The sequence below is a fragment of the Scyliorhinus torazame genome, chromosome 11, assembly GCF_047496885.1.
Source record: "Scyliorhinus torazame isolate Kashiwa2021f chromosome 11, sScyTor2.1, whole genome shotgun sequence".
NCBI lineage: Eukaryota > Metazoa > Chordata > Chondrichthyes > Carcharhiniformes > Scyliorhinidae > Scyliorhinus > Scyliorhinus torazame.
Window position 1 is genome coordinate 175,251,982 of NC_092717.1, and position 22,814 is coordinate 175,274,795.

The 22,814-nt window shown below is 41.4% G+C and overlaps 1 protein-coding gene across 4 annotated transcripts in view; it reads right to left on the reverse strand.

The window, feature by feature from the left end:
* The window catches only part of virma (vir like m6A methyltransferase associated), a 142,726-nt gene that overhangs the window by 62,005 nt on the left and 57,907 nt on the right, over window positions 1-22,814 (reverse strand). For all 4 annotated transcript variants that reach the window (XM_072468045.1, XM_072468046.1, XM_072468047.1 and 1 more), the window contains exons 9-13: window positions 15,034-15,525; window positions 13,613-13,767; window positions 9,099-9,181; window positions 4,922-5,024; window positions 842-1,386 (exon numbers count right to left, since the gene is read on the reverse strand). In XM_072468045.1, coding sequence (XP_072324146.1) covers window positions 842-1,386; window positions 4,922-5,024; window positions 9,099-9,181; window positions 13,613-13,767; window positions 15,034-15,525 — 1,378 coding nt within the window. The remainder of the gene's footprint in view (window positions 1-841; window positions 1,387-4,921; window positions 5,025-9,098; window positions 9,182-13,612; window positions 13,768-15,033; window positions 15,526-22,814) is intronic.

Consider the following 22,814-nt stretch of genomic DNA (forward strand, 5'->3'; position numbering starts at 1 on the left):
TTGCAGTGTTAATGTAAGTCTACTTGTGACAATAAAGATTTTTTAAAAAAAATGTTTTTTTAAGTAGATATCAACAAAGTAATCTATTAAGAATGCATCATTCATTTACTCACGACAAGTTCCTTTAAGAGACCTTCCACTATATGATCCACTAAATTAAGATTCAAAGCTAAATATGTATTCACTCTCCAATAAATTAACAAGTATTAGATTTACAGAAGAATAAATATGTATTTGCCTTCGAGTATTGGTAATACAGTAGCACACTTAAAATTTCAGACATGGTCTCAATATTAAATTCTATAAAATTAATAAAAGGATCACCAAGAGACTGCAATTACTTTCATTTCTCTCCCTAACCACTGTGATCTTTCTTCAGTCAGAAGACAGTAACTGTCTGTCCTGCAGCTTCTGCATGGCCGTCACCATTTGATTCTACTTCAGCTTGTTAAGAATGGCTCAGTCTTCTCCTTCTTGCCAGACATCAACTATTTGCAAGACAACCAATCACCACTCACTGAGGGCCACAAAGGTTAATGACAGAGTAACAGGATACCAAGGTAGTGTTCTACTTATTTGGAAATTGCAATGACTTAAAATTTATTTTAATTATTAGATTTGAGGCTGTACTCGTCAACATGTCTCAATGTTTCAGATATTGACTCTATTTTACATTAGTCTTTGATGGTTTTTTAGTGAACTCGGCTTTGGAATATTTTCTATCCAGGCAGATTGTTTCTCATGTAAAATTGTAACCTACAGACACAATGCTCCGTGTGCCACTGGCAGGGCTTCAATAATCACAGTCTATTTGAGGGCAAGTTTAGAGACAGAATCTCACCTGTGTGGTTTGCATGGGCAGTGGAAAAGGCAAGAGTTCTGAAAGCAGCAACATTCCAGAGAAAAATCCTTCTGGTGTTTTCAGGACAAAGGAAAGGACTTCCTTTAACATTAATGACCACGTGTTGTTTGCCAAAGATTCCTCAGAATAAGTAACTTGCTCGTTGACTCCTTGAGTAAAAGTAAGTAGAATATCAACTATATCATTTTGAATCTTTTGTTCTTCATCATCCAGTCGCCCGGACAGAGGTATAGAGCAAAGGACCATGTGGAGAGTAACCAGCACTGTAGGAACTCGCACATCCTTAAATTCAAAAGACCCTCCTCTCAGAAGTTCTGTCAGCATAGACTTTAAAAGGGAAAGAGTGCATCTTGTGATGGAAAGGATCATAATCCTCTGCAATGTAGTTCCCATATTTGCATGCAATCTCCAGGGTAATATTAAGACACTGTTTAATTTTTGCAGAATTCGAATAAATATGTCCATTCCTTCTGCAGAAAACAATTGAATAACTGCAAGATTCCACTTCAGATCTTTCTGCTGACCTAGTGAAAGAAATACAACAATATTTAAGGAAAAATCTAAATCAGATTCACATCTTTTTAGAAATAAAAAATATGGCCACGGTCCATTACCTCAAAACATTGAAATTCCAATCTATTTTAGGAACGATAGGTTAAAATGCCAAATTTTTTATGACAGGTAGTTTACCAAACTGTAAAGCTGTAGTAATACCAGACATGTTTAATTACTGACAAGGATAAATCCCCCACTACAAAATTTCTGTTAGTTTGCCAGTTCCAGATCTGAAAATGTTGAAAACCAACTTTCTTTGAAGTTAGCAGTGAGGTTTGATAATTGGATGAGTATCATTTGTATTGACAATGGCAAACTAGAACTGTGAAATTTATTTTTCACAATGAGGAACAAAGCAGAGGACGTTCAAGCTAGAAAATTAAGATGTGGAGATGCCGGCGTTGGACTGGGGCGAGCACAGTAAGACGTCTTACAACACCAGGTTAAAGTCCAACAGGTTTGTTTCAAATCACTAGCTTTCGGAGCGCTGCTCCTTCCTCAGGTGAATGAAGAGGTATGTTCCAGAAACATATATATATATATATATATATATATATAGACAAAGTCAAAGATGCAAGACAATGCTTTAAATGCGAGCATTTTCAGGTAATTAAGATTTTACAGATCCAGAGATAGGGGTAACCCCAGGTTAAAGAGGTATGAATTGTCTCAAGCCAGGACAGTTGGTAGGATTTTGCAAGCGCAGGCCAGATGATGGGGGATGAATATAATGCAACATGAATCCAAGGTCTGGGTTGAGGCCATGAGGCCATACTCATGTGTGCGGAACTTGGCTATAAGTTTCAACTCGGCGATTTTGCGTTGTCAGCTTGAGACAATTAACACCTCTTTAACCTGGGGTTACCCCTATCTCTGGATCTGTAAAGTCATAATTACCTGCAAATGCTCGCATTCAAAGCATTGTCTTGCATCTTTGACTTTGTCTATAAATATGTTTCTGGAACATACCTCTTCATTCACCTGAGGAAGGAGCAGTGCTCCAAAAGCTAGTGATTTGAAACCAACCTGTTGAACTTTAACCTGATGTTGTAAGACTTCTTACGAGAAAATTAAGGATTGAGAATTTACTGTCAAAATAACAACGAGCCTAATGATGTTCTCTGCTACTTATGTACAAATGCTACTGCAAATTCAGACAAATTCATGCACAGTTAAATTCAAAAATTGATGTCAGAGATAGACTAAAAGAAACTCATTGAATAACATGAGGCTCCTGTATTTACATTGTAAATATAAAATAAACCCTCCACACAAAATCTTGTCTACTTCAGTCAAAGTCCCTGGGGGGATTTTCTGGCAAATCTCACCAGCTGGATCTTCCAGTCCCACCGATGGCGAACCCCCAATGCGGGTTTCCTGGCAGCACGGGGTGGATTCAATGGGAAATACCATCGACAGCGGCATGATCAGTGCTGGGACCGCAATTGTTTACGATATACATGAATAACCGAGGAAGAAAGTGAATGTTCTATAACCAAATTTGCAGGCGACACAAAAATAGGTGGAACGGCAAGTTGTGAGGGGGATACAAACAGTTTGCAGAGAGATATTGGTAGGTTAAGTAAGTGGGCAAAATGTTGGTAAATGGGGTGGGAAATGGAGTATAATGTTGGAAACGTTCATTTTGGAAGGGAGAATAAAAGAACAAAATATTATTTTAATGGAGAAAAACCGCAGAAAGCTCCAACACAAAGGGACATGGGGGTACTTGTGCATGAAACACAGAAAGCTTGCACACAGGTGCAGCAGGTAATTAGGAAGGCTAATGGAATGTTGGCTCTTATTTCAAGGGGGTTAGCATACAAGAGTAGGGAAGCCTTGCTGCAACTGTACAAGGTATTAGTGAGGCCGCATCTGGAATACTATGAGCAGTTTTGGTCCCTTTATTTAAGGCAAGATATTATTTCATTGAAGATTGTTCAAAGAAGGTTCACCAGGATGATCCCCTGTATGGAGGGATTGTCTTGGGAGCAAAGTTTAAACAGGTTGGGACTCTACCCATTGGAATCTCATTGAAACATATAGGATTCTTAAGGGCCTTGACAGGGTAACTGCTGAGAGGATTTTCCTCTCATGGCACAGTCTAGGATTAGAGGGCATAGTCTAAGAATAAAGGGTTCCCATTTAAGACTGAGATGAGGACAAATTTCTTCTCTCTGTAGGTTGAGTGTCTTTCAAACTCCTTGCCACAGAGAGTTGTAGGGGCATGGTCCTACAGTGCAGGAGGTCATATGGCCTATCGAGTCTGCATCGACCCTCTGAAAGAGCACCTTACCTAAGCCCACTCCCCGCCCTAACCCCATAAACCCACCTAATCTGTATATCCCTGGACACTAAGAGGCAATTTAGCATGTCCAATCCAGCTAATCTGCACACCTTTGGACTGAGGGAGGAAACCGAAGAACCGAGAGGAAACCCACACCGATACAGGGAAAATGTGCAAACTCCATACAGTCATCCAAGGCTGGAATCGAACCCTGGCGCTGTGAGGCAGGAGTGCTAACCATTGCACTACCGTGCCACCTCCTTGTGTCCTTTTGTATATTTAAGGCCAAAATAGATAGATTCTTGATCAGTAAGGAATCAAAGGTTATGGGGAAAGGGCAGGAAGGTAACGTGAGGAATGTCAAATCTTCCATGAATCTATTGAATAGTGGAACAGGTTCAAAGGGCTGAACGCCCTATTCCTGTTCCTATTTCTATTTCTTATGGTTTTATCCTGCCACTGACCGACAGCGGGCCGCTTCCCAGTGCCAAGAAACACGCCGTGGGGTACATAAAATTCTACCCCCACCCTTTTTAAACATGATCATTGTTGGTCAACTACCTGACATTGAAAATTAACTCACTCCTGGTTTTAATTATTGTTGGGAGATTTTAACAATGCAACACGTTTAATTATTGCATTATTTTCTTTCTCTTTTCACGCTCAATCTTTCTTTTCTACTTTTCTTTCTAAATCGGATTTGACATTGAATTCACTCATTCAAATTTGTACTTCCTTCTCAGTACTTGTGCTGCTAATTCACAATTCCTCAACCTGTTTGGTTAAGGAAATACAGTTGCTCAGTCTGTTAACACATCCCATTTCCCTCACTGCAACTTTCTTAGCTCACATATGCAGCAACTTATCTCACAAAAAATGGAAAAACCCAAATTTAAACAGACAAGTCTAACTAAAGCGGATGCCATTAGATGCCCTCCGACAACAAATTATGTTGCATTATCCTTTGAATCACTTTACCATCACTTCCGGCATAATAGTAAATGCTTGGTTTACGAACATACGAATTGGGAGCAGGAATAGGCCACTATGGTTTATTTTGGTTTTAATTCTCATCTTTGATCCACATTACATTTTTAAATAAAAGAAATTTAAAAAGATTTCCAAAAGACAACTGTAAGGTTATCTGTTGGAACAAAGGAGTAGTTACCCAAAAATAATTACTATTCTATCAATACTATCACATTTATATATCGTACCTTCAAGAGGAGGAGCTGGGCATGCAATATGGCAAAGGACACGCAATGCAGTAGTCAGTCCAGCACCTTCCTGAGTCATCTGAATGGTTAAATTATCCAGATTCTAAAAGCACAAAATAAAACCATATTGTCATTGAAATGTTCAAATCCAAATAATCGTAGTCTGAACTGGTAGGCTACTGAAACAGTCTTTTGCAAACCTCATCTTTATGCCAACAACTTTTTTTAAAGTACCAATACATGCAATATGATATATGTGTTAACTATCTTGCATATCTCTGAATTTGTGGATTTTTAAAGAAACACTTCGGTCAGGCAATTTGGAGTTTAAAAACCAATAATATTTAAGCCCACTGCTTTATTTAAATGATTTTGAACTTAAAACTATTAGGCCGAAGTAAAAACACCAGTATCCACTTTCTCTTATCAAGGAAAATACTTCATAAAAAATAAATCTACAGTACTCCTTTCTAGTTCATCAGACTAGCAGTATTTCCAAGGAAGATTTCACCTTCCTGGGCCTACTGATTGTGTTTGTTCTTTTGTTCATTCGTATTGATGCTGCAAAAAAAAGTGATATTGCAGCAATAAAACTGCTTAATCTATAGAACAGTTACTACTGTAATGTTAAACACAACATAAATTTAGAATACCCAATTCTTTTTCTCCAATTAAGGGCAATTTATTGTGGCCAACCCAGCTACTCTACACATCTCTGGGTTGTGGGGGCGAGACTCATGCAGACACGGGGAGAATGTGCAAACTCCACACAGACAGTGACCCGGGTCGAACCGTGAGGCTGCAGTGCTAACCACTGCACCACCCCCCAACTAACAGATACTTAAAACACAATTATGTTGAAATGAAAAATTGTAACATTGCCTTTAGCTCATCATTTCCTCCATTTTATTCCATGTTTGTACTTCAACTTGCTTTGTAATCTTAAAGTATAATAAGCTTTCACTTACCTTTGTTTTCCTGCCTTCCTACACATACACCTATTTTACATGTCTAACTGGCTGAAGGTTGGTTTGGTTTTAACTATGTGAAAGCCCACTATCTATCGATGAGAAAATCATATCCCAATGCAGGAGTGTAAGCATTTGCTAAAAGCCTTTTACCAGACAGATCATTCACAATTTTACATTAACATGATATTTTATTTTTCCTCGCAGGTTGCTTCCTTCAACCAAGAGTAGGAAGAAACTCATTAACCTGACAGTTCAAAAACAGACCTGAATATAGGCTGTAGCCACGTAAAATGGCTGCGTCCCGATTAATTTGGCCAAAACCCGACTTAAAATGGCTAACCGGAAAGGCTGCTGGGAAAAGCAGGTAACAAGACAGAAACGGACAGCTGCAGACAGAATAGCATATTCGGCTCTGGGGAAGTTGGCCCAGATCGATACTCAGGGCTACTAACAGCCCATCCACCCAGACATCTGCAGTCTAATCAGCTATCCCCGGGAACAATTGCAACATATTAGCAATTGAATACCGGGCCAGACCTGTCGGCGCCTGCAGTGGCCGAAACAAAGGCAGGTGAAGACCACCCCCCAATCGGGGAATCGCCTCGCAATTGGACGTATCGACCCCAGTGATTGGGAACAGGTCCAATCACTTGGGACTCAGGGTCAAGGGCCGCCCCGGGAGGCGGGAAGCCCCTGGGCCCTATAAAGTGAGGGGCCAAGTTCAGATCGCTCTCTCGCCCTTCTTCGCCTGCTCGAGACCTCTGCAAGAACAGCAACCGGCAACCGTAAGTTTGAGTCCAGCAATCGCTATCTGATAAAGACTCCTAGCCATCGACCTGTAGCAGCCTTTTGAATCCTGCGGGCCAGATCCGATTGGATAAGCCATTCGTTTCCCTGACCTAGTGGGCTCTTCCTAAAGTTAAGTATTGGCCAGTAGTGATAGGTTTATTATATAGATAGTAGGATTATTGTGTAAACATTACTTGTTGTATATAATAAATGACCGTTGATTTCAATCTGACTAAACGGTGTGCTGACTTATTAATCATAACTTGAACTTGAACCACGTGGCGGTATCAGAAAGATACCTGGCGACTCGTGAGCAAACGTGACGTAAGCAGAGCTAATAAACTAAGGCTAAAAAGAGCAATAAGGCCTCATGGCACAGCATGGCAAGGAGGCAGACAGGTGACACACAATATTCCTGCCATCCTTTCAGCCACACTAGTGCTGAAACCACCGCACAGGCCTTGTTTTGTGATAAATAATACACATGCACGGTCATTCCACTCAAAAGAAAATTGTAATTTCTTGCATTTTAAAACCAACTATAAATGTACATTTCAAACCAAACATCATAGCTCCTCAAAAGGTATTTTTAAAAATTGAAATAAAACTAACTGTTGGAGAGTCAAAGCTATTTTATAGTCTAGTGTCACTCATTAGGAACATTATGTACTTAAATTCTTTACAACACATATCTACAATAATCTGAACAAGCAATCCATTGTGCATTGTAATGCATACCTAGATCATGGTTCATATTAATATTTTAGAGGTAATGTTTAATTCTGGGAAGATTGTTGCTGTGAAAACAAGGTAACTAAAGTGCAGGGCTTCATAAATTTTGAGTACACCAAAATGAATTTAGTTCAGAAGATTGCCCATGGTTGTTTAAGAGTCAAAATAGAAGAGGTGGAGCCAGAAAACAGCAGGTGGGCTTACTTGATTGAAGAATTGGAGATGTGATGTCTACGCTGCTTGCAAAGAAGTGCAGTCCAGAGAGATGTTTTGTTTTGGGAGTAAAGATTAATTAATTTCAAAGAATTCAGTGAACTCTGAAAGGCTATGTTGTCACAGAAATGGGTGGAGCTTAAGACAATTGTCTGGTTTCAATTTATCTGACTGTTAGGGGCTGGATTAGCACACTGGGCTAAATCGCTGGCTTTTAAAGCAGACCAAGGCAGGTCAGCAGCACGGTTCAATTCCCGTACCAGCCTCCCTGAACAGGTGCCGGAATGTGTCGACTAGGGGCTTTTCACGGTAACTTCATTTGAAGCCTACTTGTGACAATAAGCGATTTTCATTTCATTTCTACAGCCGGGCAGGAGGATACCAAAAGTGTTCTGTTGTTGCCAGGCTCCAGATAACTAAGAGGCCCTTGGGGCCTTTCGATGAAAAGGTGGCAGAATGTTTCTGGTTCTATGCCAGAGAAGATTAGGGGCTCAGAAGCAGCCCGAGGAGCCATTTATAGCTTAGTATTGTTGAGAAACTGAATTTTGCAGAAATCCGTGCAGTGTCAGCTGAGGGAGTATAGAGGTCTGCGAAAGAGTTAAAACTGCGCTCGTAATTAGAGGCAGGAGTGCAGTTTGTGAATCCCGTAGAACATCATCTCAGGAGAAGAGATTGAACCATGAGGAAGTGAGCAGTCATGGAGACAATCCCAGTCGAGGCAGCTTTTGATGAGATTCAAAGGCTAGATCTTTGAAAGTGAAAAGTTCAAATCCCTCATGAAGGAGACCGAATTTTCAAGATACTGTGACTCAGAGTGAGCATTGAGATCTGGATGGGTTGCTGAGAAATATGTATGATATGCCTTGGCCGCATCCGCCATTTAATGTCCAGTGTGAAATCAGTTTGCCTATTAATTTATATTTACCTCATGTTGATTCTAAATTTTATAGAGTACAGGATATATTGTAGATTGATTTACTTGTTAAGACTTTGGATAATAAAGTTTGTTTTCCTGGTTTAAAGCAGTGGAATTTTGTAGCTTTATTCTCCTAGAGGGTAACTTGGGATTTCAAATGTTGTCTACTTTAAACAGTAATAAAGCTGCCCTTGTTCTTTGAGTAGGATGATTATTCTTTCAGTGCCTTTCACTATACAATGCTCAAGTTGTAAAGTAAATTGGTTCACCTGAAAAAAAAGTATCCCTAAACCTGTAAGCAAATCAAATGTAATACACCTGACTCAAAACCAAAAATCAGACCATAACCCTACAAATCCGCAAGAGCATCTGTCCTCAGACAATTGATCTAATCAGCTCTTGTTCCCATGACAATACATTTTGTTTATTTGAATCAAGAGAAAAATGGAAATTTCACAGAAATACCACAATCTTAAAAGCAGAATCTGAAATTTTAATACTTTACCCTATTTTTAAAGAACACAAAATATCAACAGACACCTAATATTTCACTCACCTGTTTAATATATTCAAGAAGGCTTGGAATACAATTAATTTCAAACTTTAGATTCTTCAACGGCTCCAGCCATTTACCTAATTCTAAAAATTAATGAAGAAAAATGAAATTAATGGGTACCATAATTCATCACGTTCACTCTATAATCAGATACCTGAACAGGACATTTATAAAAGAAGTACATTTTGAAAGCTGCCATTTGGTGTTAATGTTTTTCAAATCTGAAATGGAAAAGGATATTTAAAGAAGGATGTTTGACAGAATTGGTGTGGCTGTGGCGTAAAGACCTGAAGACCAGCTCTTTTGTGCTGGGAAGCTGGAAAAGCTGTGAATTGCAGGCAGCCATCCTTTTTGTTTTGGAATTTCAAATCAGAGCGGAAGCACTTGAGAGGTCGTGCAGTATATCTTTATTGAAGTGACAACAATTCCTTGATTTTGGTAAAACCTAAAAGGGGCCTGATACCAAGAAGGTAGTTTGTGTACTTTTCATCAAACAGGTTTTTTAGGGGGGTTTGTTCTCCAAAACTGTTTTAACCATGTAATTGTAATATTGTGTACATAGGTTTTTTTTCATTTTAAAAAATCTTTTAATTTTTACAATTCCAAAGATGTTACTGGAGGTCTATGCTTTTTAGGTCAGTAGCTCTTCCTCCTCACTTTCTCAATTTAAAAAAGACTCATTCATGATCAGTAAGACAAACTTCACTCTGGGAGTCCAGCCTGCTTAGCAATAACATCTGCTGTGATCGTAACACAAAACATCAAAATATTTCAAATTTTTATGTTTAGTTCTGGTGCATTTAACTGTTTTGAAAAGATACAAACCAATGATTAAGCCCAATACAATTGTTAAGATATCACAGTTTCACAAGAACTGTTACAGTACAGGAGGCTATTCATTCCATCCTGTCTACATTAGCTCTTCGAAATACAGCCAATATCATTCCCCTGTTATCTCCCCATATCCCTGCACCTTCTTTCTTTTCAGGTTATAATTTGATGACTGAATATTCCCCAGTAATGAAAGAAATGCAGTCTTTCTGTCTTATATACATATATGCACAAGGCTAGGATTTGGTTAATAAGAACATAAGAACTAGGAGCAGGAGTGCCCTTCGAGCCTGCTCCGCCATTCAATGAGATCATGGCTGATCTTTTGTGGACTCAGCTTCACTTTCCCGCCCGAACACCATAATCCTTTATTCTTCAAAAAACTATCTATCTTTATCTTCAAAATATTTAATGAAGAAGCCTTAACTGCTTCATTGGGCAGGGAATTCCATAGATTCACAACCCTTTGGGGGAAGAAGTTCCTCCTAAGCTCAGTACTAAATCTACTTCCTCTTATTTTGAGGCTATGTCACCGAGTTCTGCTTTCACCCGTCAATGGAAACAACCTGCCCGCATATATCCTATCTATTCCCTTCATAATTTTATATGTTTTGACATTACGGTTTTCATTTTACTTGTAAATAGTTTGTGGATTTATACTATAACAAGAAACAATGAACGAGTTAAAGTTTCTTATTCCCAAGATGCATTCGGGTTTAATGTGTCAGGGTACAATTTAGCTGACCATGCTGTTTAGCTTCTGCTAAAAAGTGCAACATGCATCATTTTGCACCTGCTGACTATCATCGGTCATCACGAGGGGCGCACGGTAGCACAGTGGTTAGCAGTTGCTTCACAGCTCCAGGGACCCAGGTTCGATTCCCGGCTTGGGTCACTGTGCAATCTGCACTTTCTCCCTGTGTCTGCGTGGGTTTCCTCTGGGTGCTCCGGTTTCTTCCCACAGTCCAAAGATGTGCAGGTTAGGTGGATTGGCCATGCTAAATTGCCTTTAGTAACCAAAAAGGTTAGGTGGGGTTACTGGGTTACGGGAATAGGGTGGAGGCGTGGGCTTGAGTAGGGTGCTCTTGCCAAGGGCTGGTACAGCCTCGATGGGCTGAGTGGCCTCCTTCTGCACTGTAAATTCTATGATTCTATCACATTGTGAAACAAAATAGCCAGGACAGTTTTGAGATAGAAAGAGACATAAGCTAGGATGGAAAACACGATGGCAGCAGGTGTTTTTAGAAAATATCTCATTTTTGGGTTCACAATAATCTTGTCAGGTCATAATGCTTTCCACGCACCCTGCCACGTGCTTTATGGCGGTGGTCTACCATTGGCCAGAGGTGGGATCTTCTGGCCCCGCCGTCATCTAGAAGATTTCCCATTGAATAACCTTCTATCACCACCCTGCCACCAGTAACCCCGTGATGGGGGTGTGCTGTCGATACCACTGGCACAAATGGCTGGAAAATTCCAGCCAGTGTGTGTATGCCTGTGTGCGTTCTATAAAGATATTAAGATTTCCTTGATCTCAAGAGAGAGTCTGAGTTGAAAGGATCAGGTTGTGTTTCTACTCAGGGGAAAATGAGGTAATTGCATTTACTTCTCCAAATGTCTACAATTTAAAGACACTGTTTATGTCTAAGGTTGGTTGGTTTGTCAGGCTCCAATTTTCTTACAATACTGACATCCTGTTATATTTCAAGAAGTAACCAAAAGAGCCTGGCTGAAATGTATCTGACTGTGAGGCGCAGTCTGCCTTAAAATTAACAACTCACACTTGCAGAAAAGATCATTAACTGTCATGTGTAGTGCAACTGCTGACCAAGGGCACAAGTAAACTTAATTGCCCATATTTTGCATCAGCTAACTCAGCAGACAACATCTATTGAAACTGGGAACTTCATTCATTCGGATGTTTTTGAGAACTCGCTTTAACCTTGGACATGCACCATAATCTTCTTCTATCCAGATTGGTTTCCTACTCCTTTTTCATTGATTTACTGATTTGCTTCTTCCATTTTGTTTTGTTTTGTTCTCCCCCTGTTCTTGTTGGAGATTGTCCGCCACCCAACAACACATTTGAGACGAACCATCTTCAGTGCGATTTCATCCTTTTCCTACATCCTCCCCGTGTGTGCGTGGGTTTCCTCCGGGTGCTCCGGTTTCCTCCCAGTCCAAAGATGTGCAGGTTAGGTGGATTGGCCATGATAAATTGCCTAGTGTTAGGTGGGGTTGCTGGGTTGTGGGGAATGGGTGGAGGTGTTGGCCTTGGGTGGGGTGCTCTTTCCGGGAGCCGGTGCAGACTCGATGGGCCGAGTGGCCTCCTTCTGCACTGTAAATTCTATGATAATCTATGATAAATGTAGGAGACCTGTGAGGGGAATACTAAGTGGGAAGCGACTTGGGGATTCCGGGATATGTGAGGACAGGAGGTAGAATAAGGGAAATGCAGGAAATAGATTACTGAGAATAGATGGGAACAGTGGCAGTGTTTGGCAGAAATGGTTGGGAGTTTGGAGTGTGGCAGCACTGGTGTGTTGGTGATAGGGTGTGTAAGCATTTGAGAAAGAGGTTTTTGCAAGTCTAAGGACTGAGAAAAGGCTCAAGGAGCACCAATGGTACTGTGTAAGGGATGTCAACGCAATGGAAATTGGATCATGTGTTTTAAGAGCAACAGACAAGGTTTCAGGTCATTGGGGGAGAGAGTACCTACAATATTGAGACCAATTACAGCTGACAAAAAAGATGAACCAATCAATTAATTGATCAGAAATCTCCTACATAAGGCTTTAGACAGACATCAAGGTTTGGGAGATGTGTTAACATCTTTGCTTACTGTGATCAGATGCATTTTTTCAGGGCATGAACATTCAGCTCCTCAAACATACATGCAGCATTTTTCAATTGCGGTTTCTTTTTTAAAAAGACTTTGAGATATCCTTCGATCTCAAACACAACTATGAATCAATATCTTTTCCCCCCTAAATGCTCAAACACTGGCTGAAATATATTTAATCGAAATCACAGTGTAGGAGGAGGCCATTCGGCCATCGAGTCTGCACCAGCCCTTAGGAAAGAGCACCCTACCCAAGCCCACACCCCTACCCCCACCCCCATCCAATCCCCGTAACCCCACCCAATCTTTTTGAACACTAAGGGCAATTTAGCATGGCCAATCCACCTAACCTGCACATCTTTGGACTATGGGAGGAAACCGGAGCACCCGGAGGAAACCTACGCAGGCACGGGGAGAATGTGCCAACTCCACACAGACGATGACCAAAGCCGGGAATCGAACCTGGGACCCTGGAGCTGTGAAGCAAGTGTGCTAACCACTATGCTACCGTGCTGCCCCTTTCAAAAGCATAGAATGAATATATATTTAATCTAATCGTTCATAAGAAATCCAGGGAGGGTACATAAATAACAGGTTCTTAAAAATGACTCAGTTCATTTTCCGAATCCCTTGATTTTCAGTACCAAGCAAAGTCATAGAACCTTCTCCAAGCTCCTATGAATGTTAACCACAAGAACATTTTGGAATAAGTTGATTTTTATTCATTGTCATCTTAGTGACAGCATGGCCAAGACATGCCAATTAAGTTGTAAGCACAAATCTACATCTGACCACCCTGTGATACATGCAGACATATTAAAAATAACTAAAGTTACTCCACCTTGTAGTTTGGGATTGGTGTCATCAGCCTTGCAGAGTCTCTGTAATCCAGCAGAATGCTGTTCCATCATTTGTCCATCATGAGTAGACTGTATTGTTAGCAAAATAAGCATGCAGGCATAATTGCATGCAACAGATTTTCTGGACTTTGTGTCCCTGGAATTTAAAAATTAAGTGCATCATATTACATAACAAACAAAACATGCATAATTTGTAATCAATGTCATTAACGTTCACAAATTTTACATCCATTCCGCCAAGGAACGCTGCACTTTGATGTGTGGAGGCAGCAATATTCTGCCACCACCGAGTTAGAGACAGTGAATGAGGATGCCGTCCATCAATGGTTGCAGAGAGTCGATGAAGAATAATTAGAGGCAGAAAGTCATGGTAAAGTCACATGAATGTTATTTTTGACTCTAACTATGCTACAGGTATATGCAGTGTCTCAAGCAAGGAGTAATAAGAGAGATGGGAGTATTCTCGGACCAGAACCAAAGAAAATGTTGAAGACTGGATAGTGGTTAGAGTGAACGAAGTGATTGAGTGAGGACTTTTTGAAGGAAGGATAAAAGCAATCTTGAGACAGATAGGCATAGTGCTGGGGAAAGGGACAAAGTTACCAAGCAGAGTAATACACAACATATCTGATAATCTTAGACCAGAAAATGGAATGAGTAGAAGCACAGCTGCAGTATGTTCAAGCCTTTACTGTAAAATGGAACACAAAAGTCTATAGCCCACACTCTCCTGATCTGTTTTATATGTGGGATAGTGCAAATTAGCATGCATCCCATTTCCCAATAAAATAGTACCAGATAAAACACATGATGCAATTGCAAAACTTTAACAGTATTTTATGCATTTATAGGCATATCAGATTTTAAACATGGGTTTGAAGAAACTACAATGTTTCCAAAGATAGTTTTTAAATGGTTTCAATTTCACCACTGACAAAATCTAACATTTTTGTCTGCAAAATATGCAAACATTTTGATTTCTATGAGATCAATATTAGTGTTCTGCATAAATATTTAAAAAACAAGGCTTATATTACTTAATAAACATTTTCATCTCTCTCTCACACTCCAACCTGACAATATAAATTTGTAACTACATCATCATGATGTTTGTCCTCATTTGCAATGAGAAATGTTTAGAGTTTTCTCTGTAAAAATAGAGTTTTTCCTCTTTAGAAACAGCAACATATACCAACGAAAACAAAATGACAGGAAAACTATTCAGTGTATGTATTATAATGAACACAACTTTTTTACCTCAAAAATAAATTCAAACAGATCAACAACAAAGAAGAACACTTCCAAACAAACATGCAAGGCAATCCCAGTCACAGAGCAATTCACTGCATTCATTTGTGCTATATAAGCTAACATAATGATCCATTAAAATAAGATACGTTACCCCAAGAGCTCTTTGGAATAGTATTCCACAAGGGTAATGAGACTAGAAAGATTTTTGTCCAGCTGAAGCACATGAGACACAGCATTTCGTCCGATTGGGTTGAATGTAATCAGATAGAGGCTATGAAGAGTTCCTAATACGTCTGCACGGTCTGTTTCCTCAACTGTTAAACCTCGATTTAAGTAATCAAAAAGTTCAGAAACATATTGCAATGCCTGTAATGAATACAACAGCCATATAGACAATGCATCATCATTGCTACTATCAGACTGGATACCCTCCTCTTGGTCTTGATCAGAAGTTTGAGACAAAGCTCTTATCAACAGATTTGTCGCTTCATGTTCTGCACTGAGGAATAAAAGACCAGTTTGTATCTGAATGAGGAACTTAATCAGGTCTTTAATAGACTGTAACAGGTTAGGATGTGCGTTGGTTGCAGGAATAGACAGAAGCAGGGTGAGTGATTCCAGAAAATGGCAGCTGTTAAGATACCTGCAGGGGAAAAAGAATCAAATAGACGTTATTCCAATTTTATGCATTTTGAAATAAATTTTGGCTTCCCGGCATCTAAACTCTATGGTAAATCAATTATATATGATGAGCACATTGAGCTGAACAATAAGTTCACCAATTGACCTCAAGCAATAATTTTAACATATTGATCATATTTATACAGTTGAAAATGTGATAAATTTAGGCTGGAGGACCTTCAATCGAGTTTGAACGAACAGAATTATTTGGTTTCATGCTTTCAAACACTGAAATTGAATTATTTTATATTTTACCAACACTTCATTCAATGCATGCAGTTAACTGGATTAAAATGCATTTGAAGGGCAGCACGGTAGCCTTGTGGATAGCACAATTGCTTCACAGCTCCAGGGTCCCAGGTCCGATTCCGGCTTGGGTCACTGTCTGTGCGGAGTCTGCACATCCTCCCCGTGTGTGCGTGGGTTTCCTCCGGGTGCTCCGGTTTCCTCCCACAGTCCAAAGATGTGCGGGTTAGGTGGATTGGCCATGATAAATTGCCCTTAGTGTCCAAAATTGTCCTTAGTGTTGGGTGGGGTTACTGGGTTGTGGGGATGGGGCGGAGGTGTTGACCTTGGGTAGGGTGCTCTTTCCAAGAGCCGGTGCAGACTCGATGGGCCGAATGGCCTCCTTCTGCACTGTAAATTCTGTGAAATCTATGAATTTTGTAGCTCTGTCTGGTGCTGGGAATGTGCATTGTGGTGTAAACTAAGTAAAGTCGCCATAGTTCCAGATGACCATAGGTTGCTTTCCCCTTTGAGGGGGAGAGCTGACTGGTGGTGGTTTAACCTGAGGGTCACCACACCTCAGGTGACGGCAAGGTTGAGAAGGCAGGGCCTTCTTGAATAACCTCAGTAGACATGGAATTGAACCTGCATCGCAAACCAGCTGTCCAGGCAACTGAACTAAACCGGCCTCCAAGTCAAAGTGGAGAATGTGGCCATCTATCGCACCACCTCTCACATGCTAAGCGAGTGCTCTAGCATTTGAGTTCATTCCCCCAAGCTGCATTGTGCTGTATTAAGTGTGTGGTTAGATTTTGTTTAAACAATAATTATAAAGCAATATGGCAGCAGTCACTCCCCTGTCGCCAAGGTTATCTATACAGTTGATAGAGTGGATGTGTTAGTAGAGAGGAGCTGGTGTTGAGACACCTAAAAGTAAAAGGTTAAAAATTAAATACAGTAATATAGGAAACAAGAATAATAAGGAGGCCAAGTTATATTTCATAGCTCACTAAATATCTCTGGCATGATGTGGTAGTAGAATTACTGGAGTAAAATGAGTGGTTTTGAGTCATGTTAAATGGTGCTGGTTTTATAAGTGAAATGTAACATTATTTGGGGTAAAACTTGTTGGTACGAGAGAATTAGGTTGTATTGCTAAGTGAAGAACAGAAAAACTAACCAATAGAGATTGAAATTAAGACTTGTTTAAACTAGAAATAAAGGCGGAAGGGAAACAAACTAAGGACCGTAAATTGGGTAGTGATTTTAAAAACCCAGATGAAACAGAAAATAAATTTAAGCATAGTAAACAAAGAGGAATTTTATTAAAAACAAGGATAAAAGTGATAAACGTGCCATCAGTTGAATGTTAGAAGCCATTCGAATATAAACTGGATTTGTAGGCATTTGTAGTGGAAGAAAATTATGGCATAGTTATTGCGAAATCGTGGCTCACTCTAGAATTCAATACATATTTGTTCATGAAAATAGAGATGATAGCAGATAAGCAGAGATTGCCTAATGAATTAATTAGGAAATTATGAACATTTTAATTATATCTCTTGTGCAGGGTTGGTGGATTGACCTAAATTGCCCCTTAATTGGAAAATCTAAAAAAAAATTGTATCTCAAGGAGAAGTTTTTTAAAAAACCATCCAGATGCATAAAATGAGTAAAACGCGGGAATGTCAAAGAAATCGGCTACAAACCTTCAGGGCAAGTGAAGAGAAATAGTATTTACATAAGGAGTGAGAAGGGTGTATTCAGCCAACAGGTTTCAGTACAACCAGAGATCATTTTAAAAATTGTTTCTTAATACAAATTTAGAGTACTCAGTTTTTTCCCCCAATTAAGGGACAACTTAGTGTGGCCAATCCACCTACCCTGCATATCTTTGGGTTGTGGGGGTGAGACACACGCGGACATGGGGAGAATGTGCAAATTCCACATGGATAGTGACCAAGGGCTGGGTGTTAAGTGGGAAAGTATTGCTGAAAGTAATTTATTATGGCAAATTATATTTTCATATACAAGTTAGCAACATAGAGCAGAAAACTAAGTATCAACCGAAAATAAATCACAAAATGTATTAACAAAAGCAATCCAAAATGGAAATGGGAAGGAAAATCTCATAAAACCTCTACATCATGACAGGAAGAATGGCAAAGCTAAAAACACTGGATACTCGGAATTAAAAAAGCAGCACCACTGATAACCAAAATTGCTTCTGTACACTAACAGGACTTCTTTATTAACCATTTGGATTATGTTATCATAAAGATGAAACTGATGTAGCAATACTGCAAATAGTAGAACTAATGATTAACCTTAAACAGAATCACCAGGATGGGAAAAGAGTTTATTGAGGCTTTAAACTGCACTGGTCAGAACTCATTTGGATTATTCGGTACAGTTTTGATCATCAGGCTTCAACATAGATGATCATGCACTGCAGAGGATGCAGAAATGGCAACAAGAATGATTTGGTGCAAAAGAAATAAGCCATGAGCGAAGATTACAAAAACTTCAAATCCATAGTTCAAAAACATTACTAAGGAAAGGCCCCAACAGGACACCAAGTATATAGAGTAACAACTGTTTTAAATAAAATGAACCCAGAGTGTATTTAATTATGGGACAAGAGGAAGAGTAGGCCATTCAGCCCATCAAGCCTGAATGGCTGATCATTCATTGCAATGTTTTTTTTCCCCCACACAATTCCCGCATCTCTTTGTATCTTCCAGGGTTCTAAAAGAGATAGCTAAGGAGATTGTGGAGGCATTTGTGGTGATCTTTCAGGAATCACTGGAGGCAGGAAGGGTCCCGGAGGACTGGAAAGTGGCTAATGTAACACCCCTGTATAAGAAGGGAGGGAGGCGGAAGACGGGAAATTATAGGCCGGGTAGGCTGACTTCGGTCATTGGTAAGATTATAGAGTCCATTATTAAAGATGAGATCGCGGAATACTTGGAAGTGGATGATAAAATAGGATTGAGTCAGCACGGCTTTGTCAAAGGGAGGTCGTGTCTGACAAATCTGTTAGAGTTCTTTGAGGAGGTAACAAGGAAGTTAGACAAAGGAGAACCAGTGGACGTGATTTATTTAGATTTGCAGAAGGCCTTTGACAAGGTGCCGCATAGGACACTGTTAAATAAGTTAAGAGTCCATGATGTTACGGATAAGATCCTGGCATGGATAGAGAATTGGCTGACTGGCAGAAGGCAGAGAGTGAGGATAAAGGGGTATTTTTCAGGATGGCAGCCGGTGACTAGTGGTGTGCCTCATGGGTCGGTGCTGGGACCACAACTTTTCACAATGTACATTAATGATCTGGAAGAAGGAACTGAAGGCACTGAATTAAAAGCTAGTCTCAGTAATAGTGATGAAACCAATGTTAATTGTCGTTAAAAACCCATCTGCTTCACTAAGTAAGGTTTTCACGCAGAGAATGGTGGGTGACTGAACCTCTGCCAGAGGATGTGGTGGAAGCGGGCACATTAGCAACATTTAAGAGGCATCTGGATGGATACATGAATAGGAAGGAAATAGAAGGATATGGACCGAGTAAGGGCAGAAGGTGCTTATGCCAAAATTGGGAAAGCTGCCCCAGAGACTACTCAAGCAACAGCCTGATATTGCCATGCTCACAGAATCATATCTTACAGACAGTGTCCCAGATACCACCATCATTCCTGATATGTCCTGTCCCACTGGCGGGCCAGACCCACCAGAGGTGGAGGCACAGTGGTATACAGTCAGGAGGGAGTTAACCTGGGCAAATTTCAACATTCACTCTGGACCCCATGAAATCTCGTGGCATCAGGTCAAACACAGGAAAGAAAACCTCCTGCTGGTTACCACTGACTACTCCTCCTCCAGTACTCCTCCATTTGGAACACCACTTGGAGGAAGCACTGCGGGTTACTAGGACACAATGTATTCTGAAAGTACTCTGGGTGGGGGATTTCAAACACCAAGATTGTCTGGCTAGCATCACTTCTGACCGAGCTAGCCATGCCCTAAAGGACATTGCTGCTCAACTCGATCTGCAGCAGATGACGAGAGTAATAAGAGTAAAAAGCTTACTTGACCTTGTCCTCATCAATCTATCTGTCTCAGATGCATCTGTCCATGACTGTATTGGTAGGAATGACCAATGGACAGTCCTTGTGGAGATGAAGTCCGAATTTCACATTAAGGATACCCTTCATCATGCCGTGTGGTACTACCAAAAAGCTAAATTTCAACACATCTATCAATCCAAATCTGGGCATCAATGAGGTGCTACGGACCATCAGCAGCAAAATAATTATATACAACCACAATCTGTAACCTCATAGCCCAGCATATCCTCCACTCTACCATGACCAGCAAGCAGCGAGATGAAACCTGGTTCAATGAAGAATGCAGGAGGACATGCCAGGAGCTGCACCAGGCCCACTTAACAATGAAGTGTCCACCTGCTGAAGCTACAACACAACAGAAGCAGCATGTGATAGACAGAGCAAAGTGAACCCACACCTCGTGAACAGATCTAAGCTCTGCTGTCCTGCCATATCAATCATGAATGGTGGTGGGCAGTGAAACAAACTAATTGGAGAAGGTGGCTTTACAAATATTCCCATCCTCAACCATTGGGGAGCCCAGCACATCAGTGCAAAAGACAAGGTTGAAATAGTTGGCACAATCTTCAGCCAGAAGTATGAAGTGGATGATCTATCTTGGCCTCCTCCTGAAGTCCATAACATCACAGATGCAAGCCTTCAGCCAATTCAATTCACTCCACGTGATACCAAGGAACGGCTGATGATATTGAATACTGCAAAGACTGTGGGTCCTGACAATAATTTGCTAATTGTACTAAAGCCTTGTGCTCCAGAACTAACTAAGACTCAAATCAACCTGTTCCAATACAGCTATATCTTTGGAATCTAGCAATGTGGAAAATTATCCAGATATATTTCTGCAAAGTGCAGAATAAATCCAACCCGGCCAATTGCCACCCCATCAGTCTACATTTGACCTTCAGCAAAATGGTTGAAGGGGTTGTGGACAGAGCTATCAAGCAGCACTTACACAGAAATAATCTGCTCACTTACTCTCAGCTTCTGACCTCATTACAGCCTTTGTTCAAACATGGAAAGAGCTGAACTTAAGAGATGAGTTGACAGTGCCAGCCCTTGACATCAAGATGCCATTTGACCAAGTATGACATGCCACTTATCAGCCTAAGCCTCAACATTGTTCAGTTCGTGCTGCATATGGGTATACTCCGTATCAGTATCTGAGGAGTTGCACTGCGGCAACTTACCCAAGGTTCCTTTGACAGCACATCCAAACCTTCAGCCTCTATCACCTGGTAGAACAAGGGCAGCAGATACATGGGAATACCACCATCTGTATCAAGGAGCCCACACCATAAAGTCAGAAGTGGGATATTTGCTGACGATTGTACAACTTTTAGAACTATTTGCAGCTCAAATTCTGAAACAGAGCATGGCCTTATGCAGCACAACCGTGACAACACTGAGGCTTAGATTGATAGGTTGCATGTAACATTGGCGCCACACAAGTGCCAGGCAATGGCCATCTCCAACAAGAGAGAATCTAACCAACTTCTGCTTGACATTCAATGGCACTACCATCACTGAAACGCCCACTATCAACATCCTGGGGGCTACCATTAACCAGAAATCAAACTGGACCAGCCAGACAGATACTCTGGCTACAAGAGCAGGTCAGAGGCTGGGAGTTCTGCGGAGAGTAACTCACTTCCCGACTCCCCAAAGCCTGTCCACCACAAGTCAGGAGTGTGATAGAATATTCTACTGGCCTGGGTGAGTGCAGCTCCAACAAATCAAAAAGCCCAGCACCATCTAGGGCAAAGTACCCCTTTGTGTGGCACCCTATTCATCACCTTCAACATGCACTCCCTTTACTACCTCATTTAAAAGATGCACTGCAGCAACTTACCAAAGCTCCTTCCAAATCTTCAGTCTCTGTCACCTCGAAGAACAAGGATAGCAAACACATGGGAACACCACCTCCTTCGAGCCACACACCATCCTGAGTTGGAACTGGATCACTGTTCCTTCACTGTCCCTGGGTTAAAGTCCTGCAACTGCTTCCCTAAAATAACCTTGGAGGTGCCTACACTACATGAGTGCAGCAGTTGAAGCGGTAGAGGAGTGTGTGCCACACAATGGGAGGAGTCGAAGGGGAGGTGGGAGTGGCCGGGGTCAGCTGGAGTCAGCTGACTTGCGGAAGTGCAATGGGGGGAGTAAACCAGCTAGGATGGGTCCTAGCCTGGGGGGGGGGGGGAGAGAGAGAGAGAGAGAGACGGGGGGGGGGGGGGGGGGAGAGACGGGGGTATGCCGCTGTGGGGAACGGGCCGGGTGTGGGGTGCGGGCGCGTGGCTGGCCGAGGAGGGGTCATGGCTAGTTGGCGGGGGAGGGGGGCGGGTAGCCCCCTGTTCCGGCTGATAACCTGGAATGTAAGGGGACTGAATGGGCCGGTTAAGCGGGCCCGCGTGTTCGCGCACCTGAAGGGGCTCAAGGCAGATGTGGTTATGCTCCAGGAGACACACCTGAAGGTGGCAGACCAGGTAAGACTGAGGAAAGGGTGGGTAGGTCAGGTGTTTCACTCGGGGCTAGATGCCAAAAATCGAGGGGTTGCGATCTTGGTGGGAAAGAAGGTGTCATTCGAGGCGTCGAGCATTGTGGCAGATAATGGCGGTAGGTACATAATAGTAAGTGGTAAGTTGCAGGGAGAGAGGGTGGTACTGGTCAATGTGTATGCTCCGAACTGGAACGATGCGGGTTTTATGCGGCGTATGTTGGGTCGGATCTCAGACTCGGAAGTGGGGGGCCTGATAATGGGGGGAGACTTTAACAGGATGTTGGATCCGGCACTGGATCGCTCCAGGTCTAGGACGGGTAGGAAGCCGGTGGTGGCTAGAGTGCTGAGGGGATTTATCGACCAAATGGGAGGGGTGGACCCTTGGAGATTTGCAAGGCCGGGGGCTAG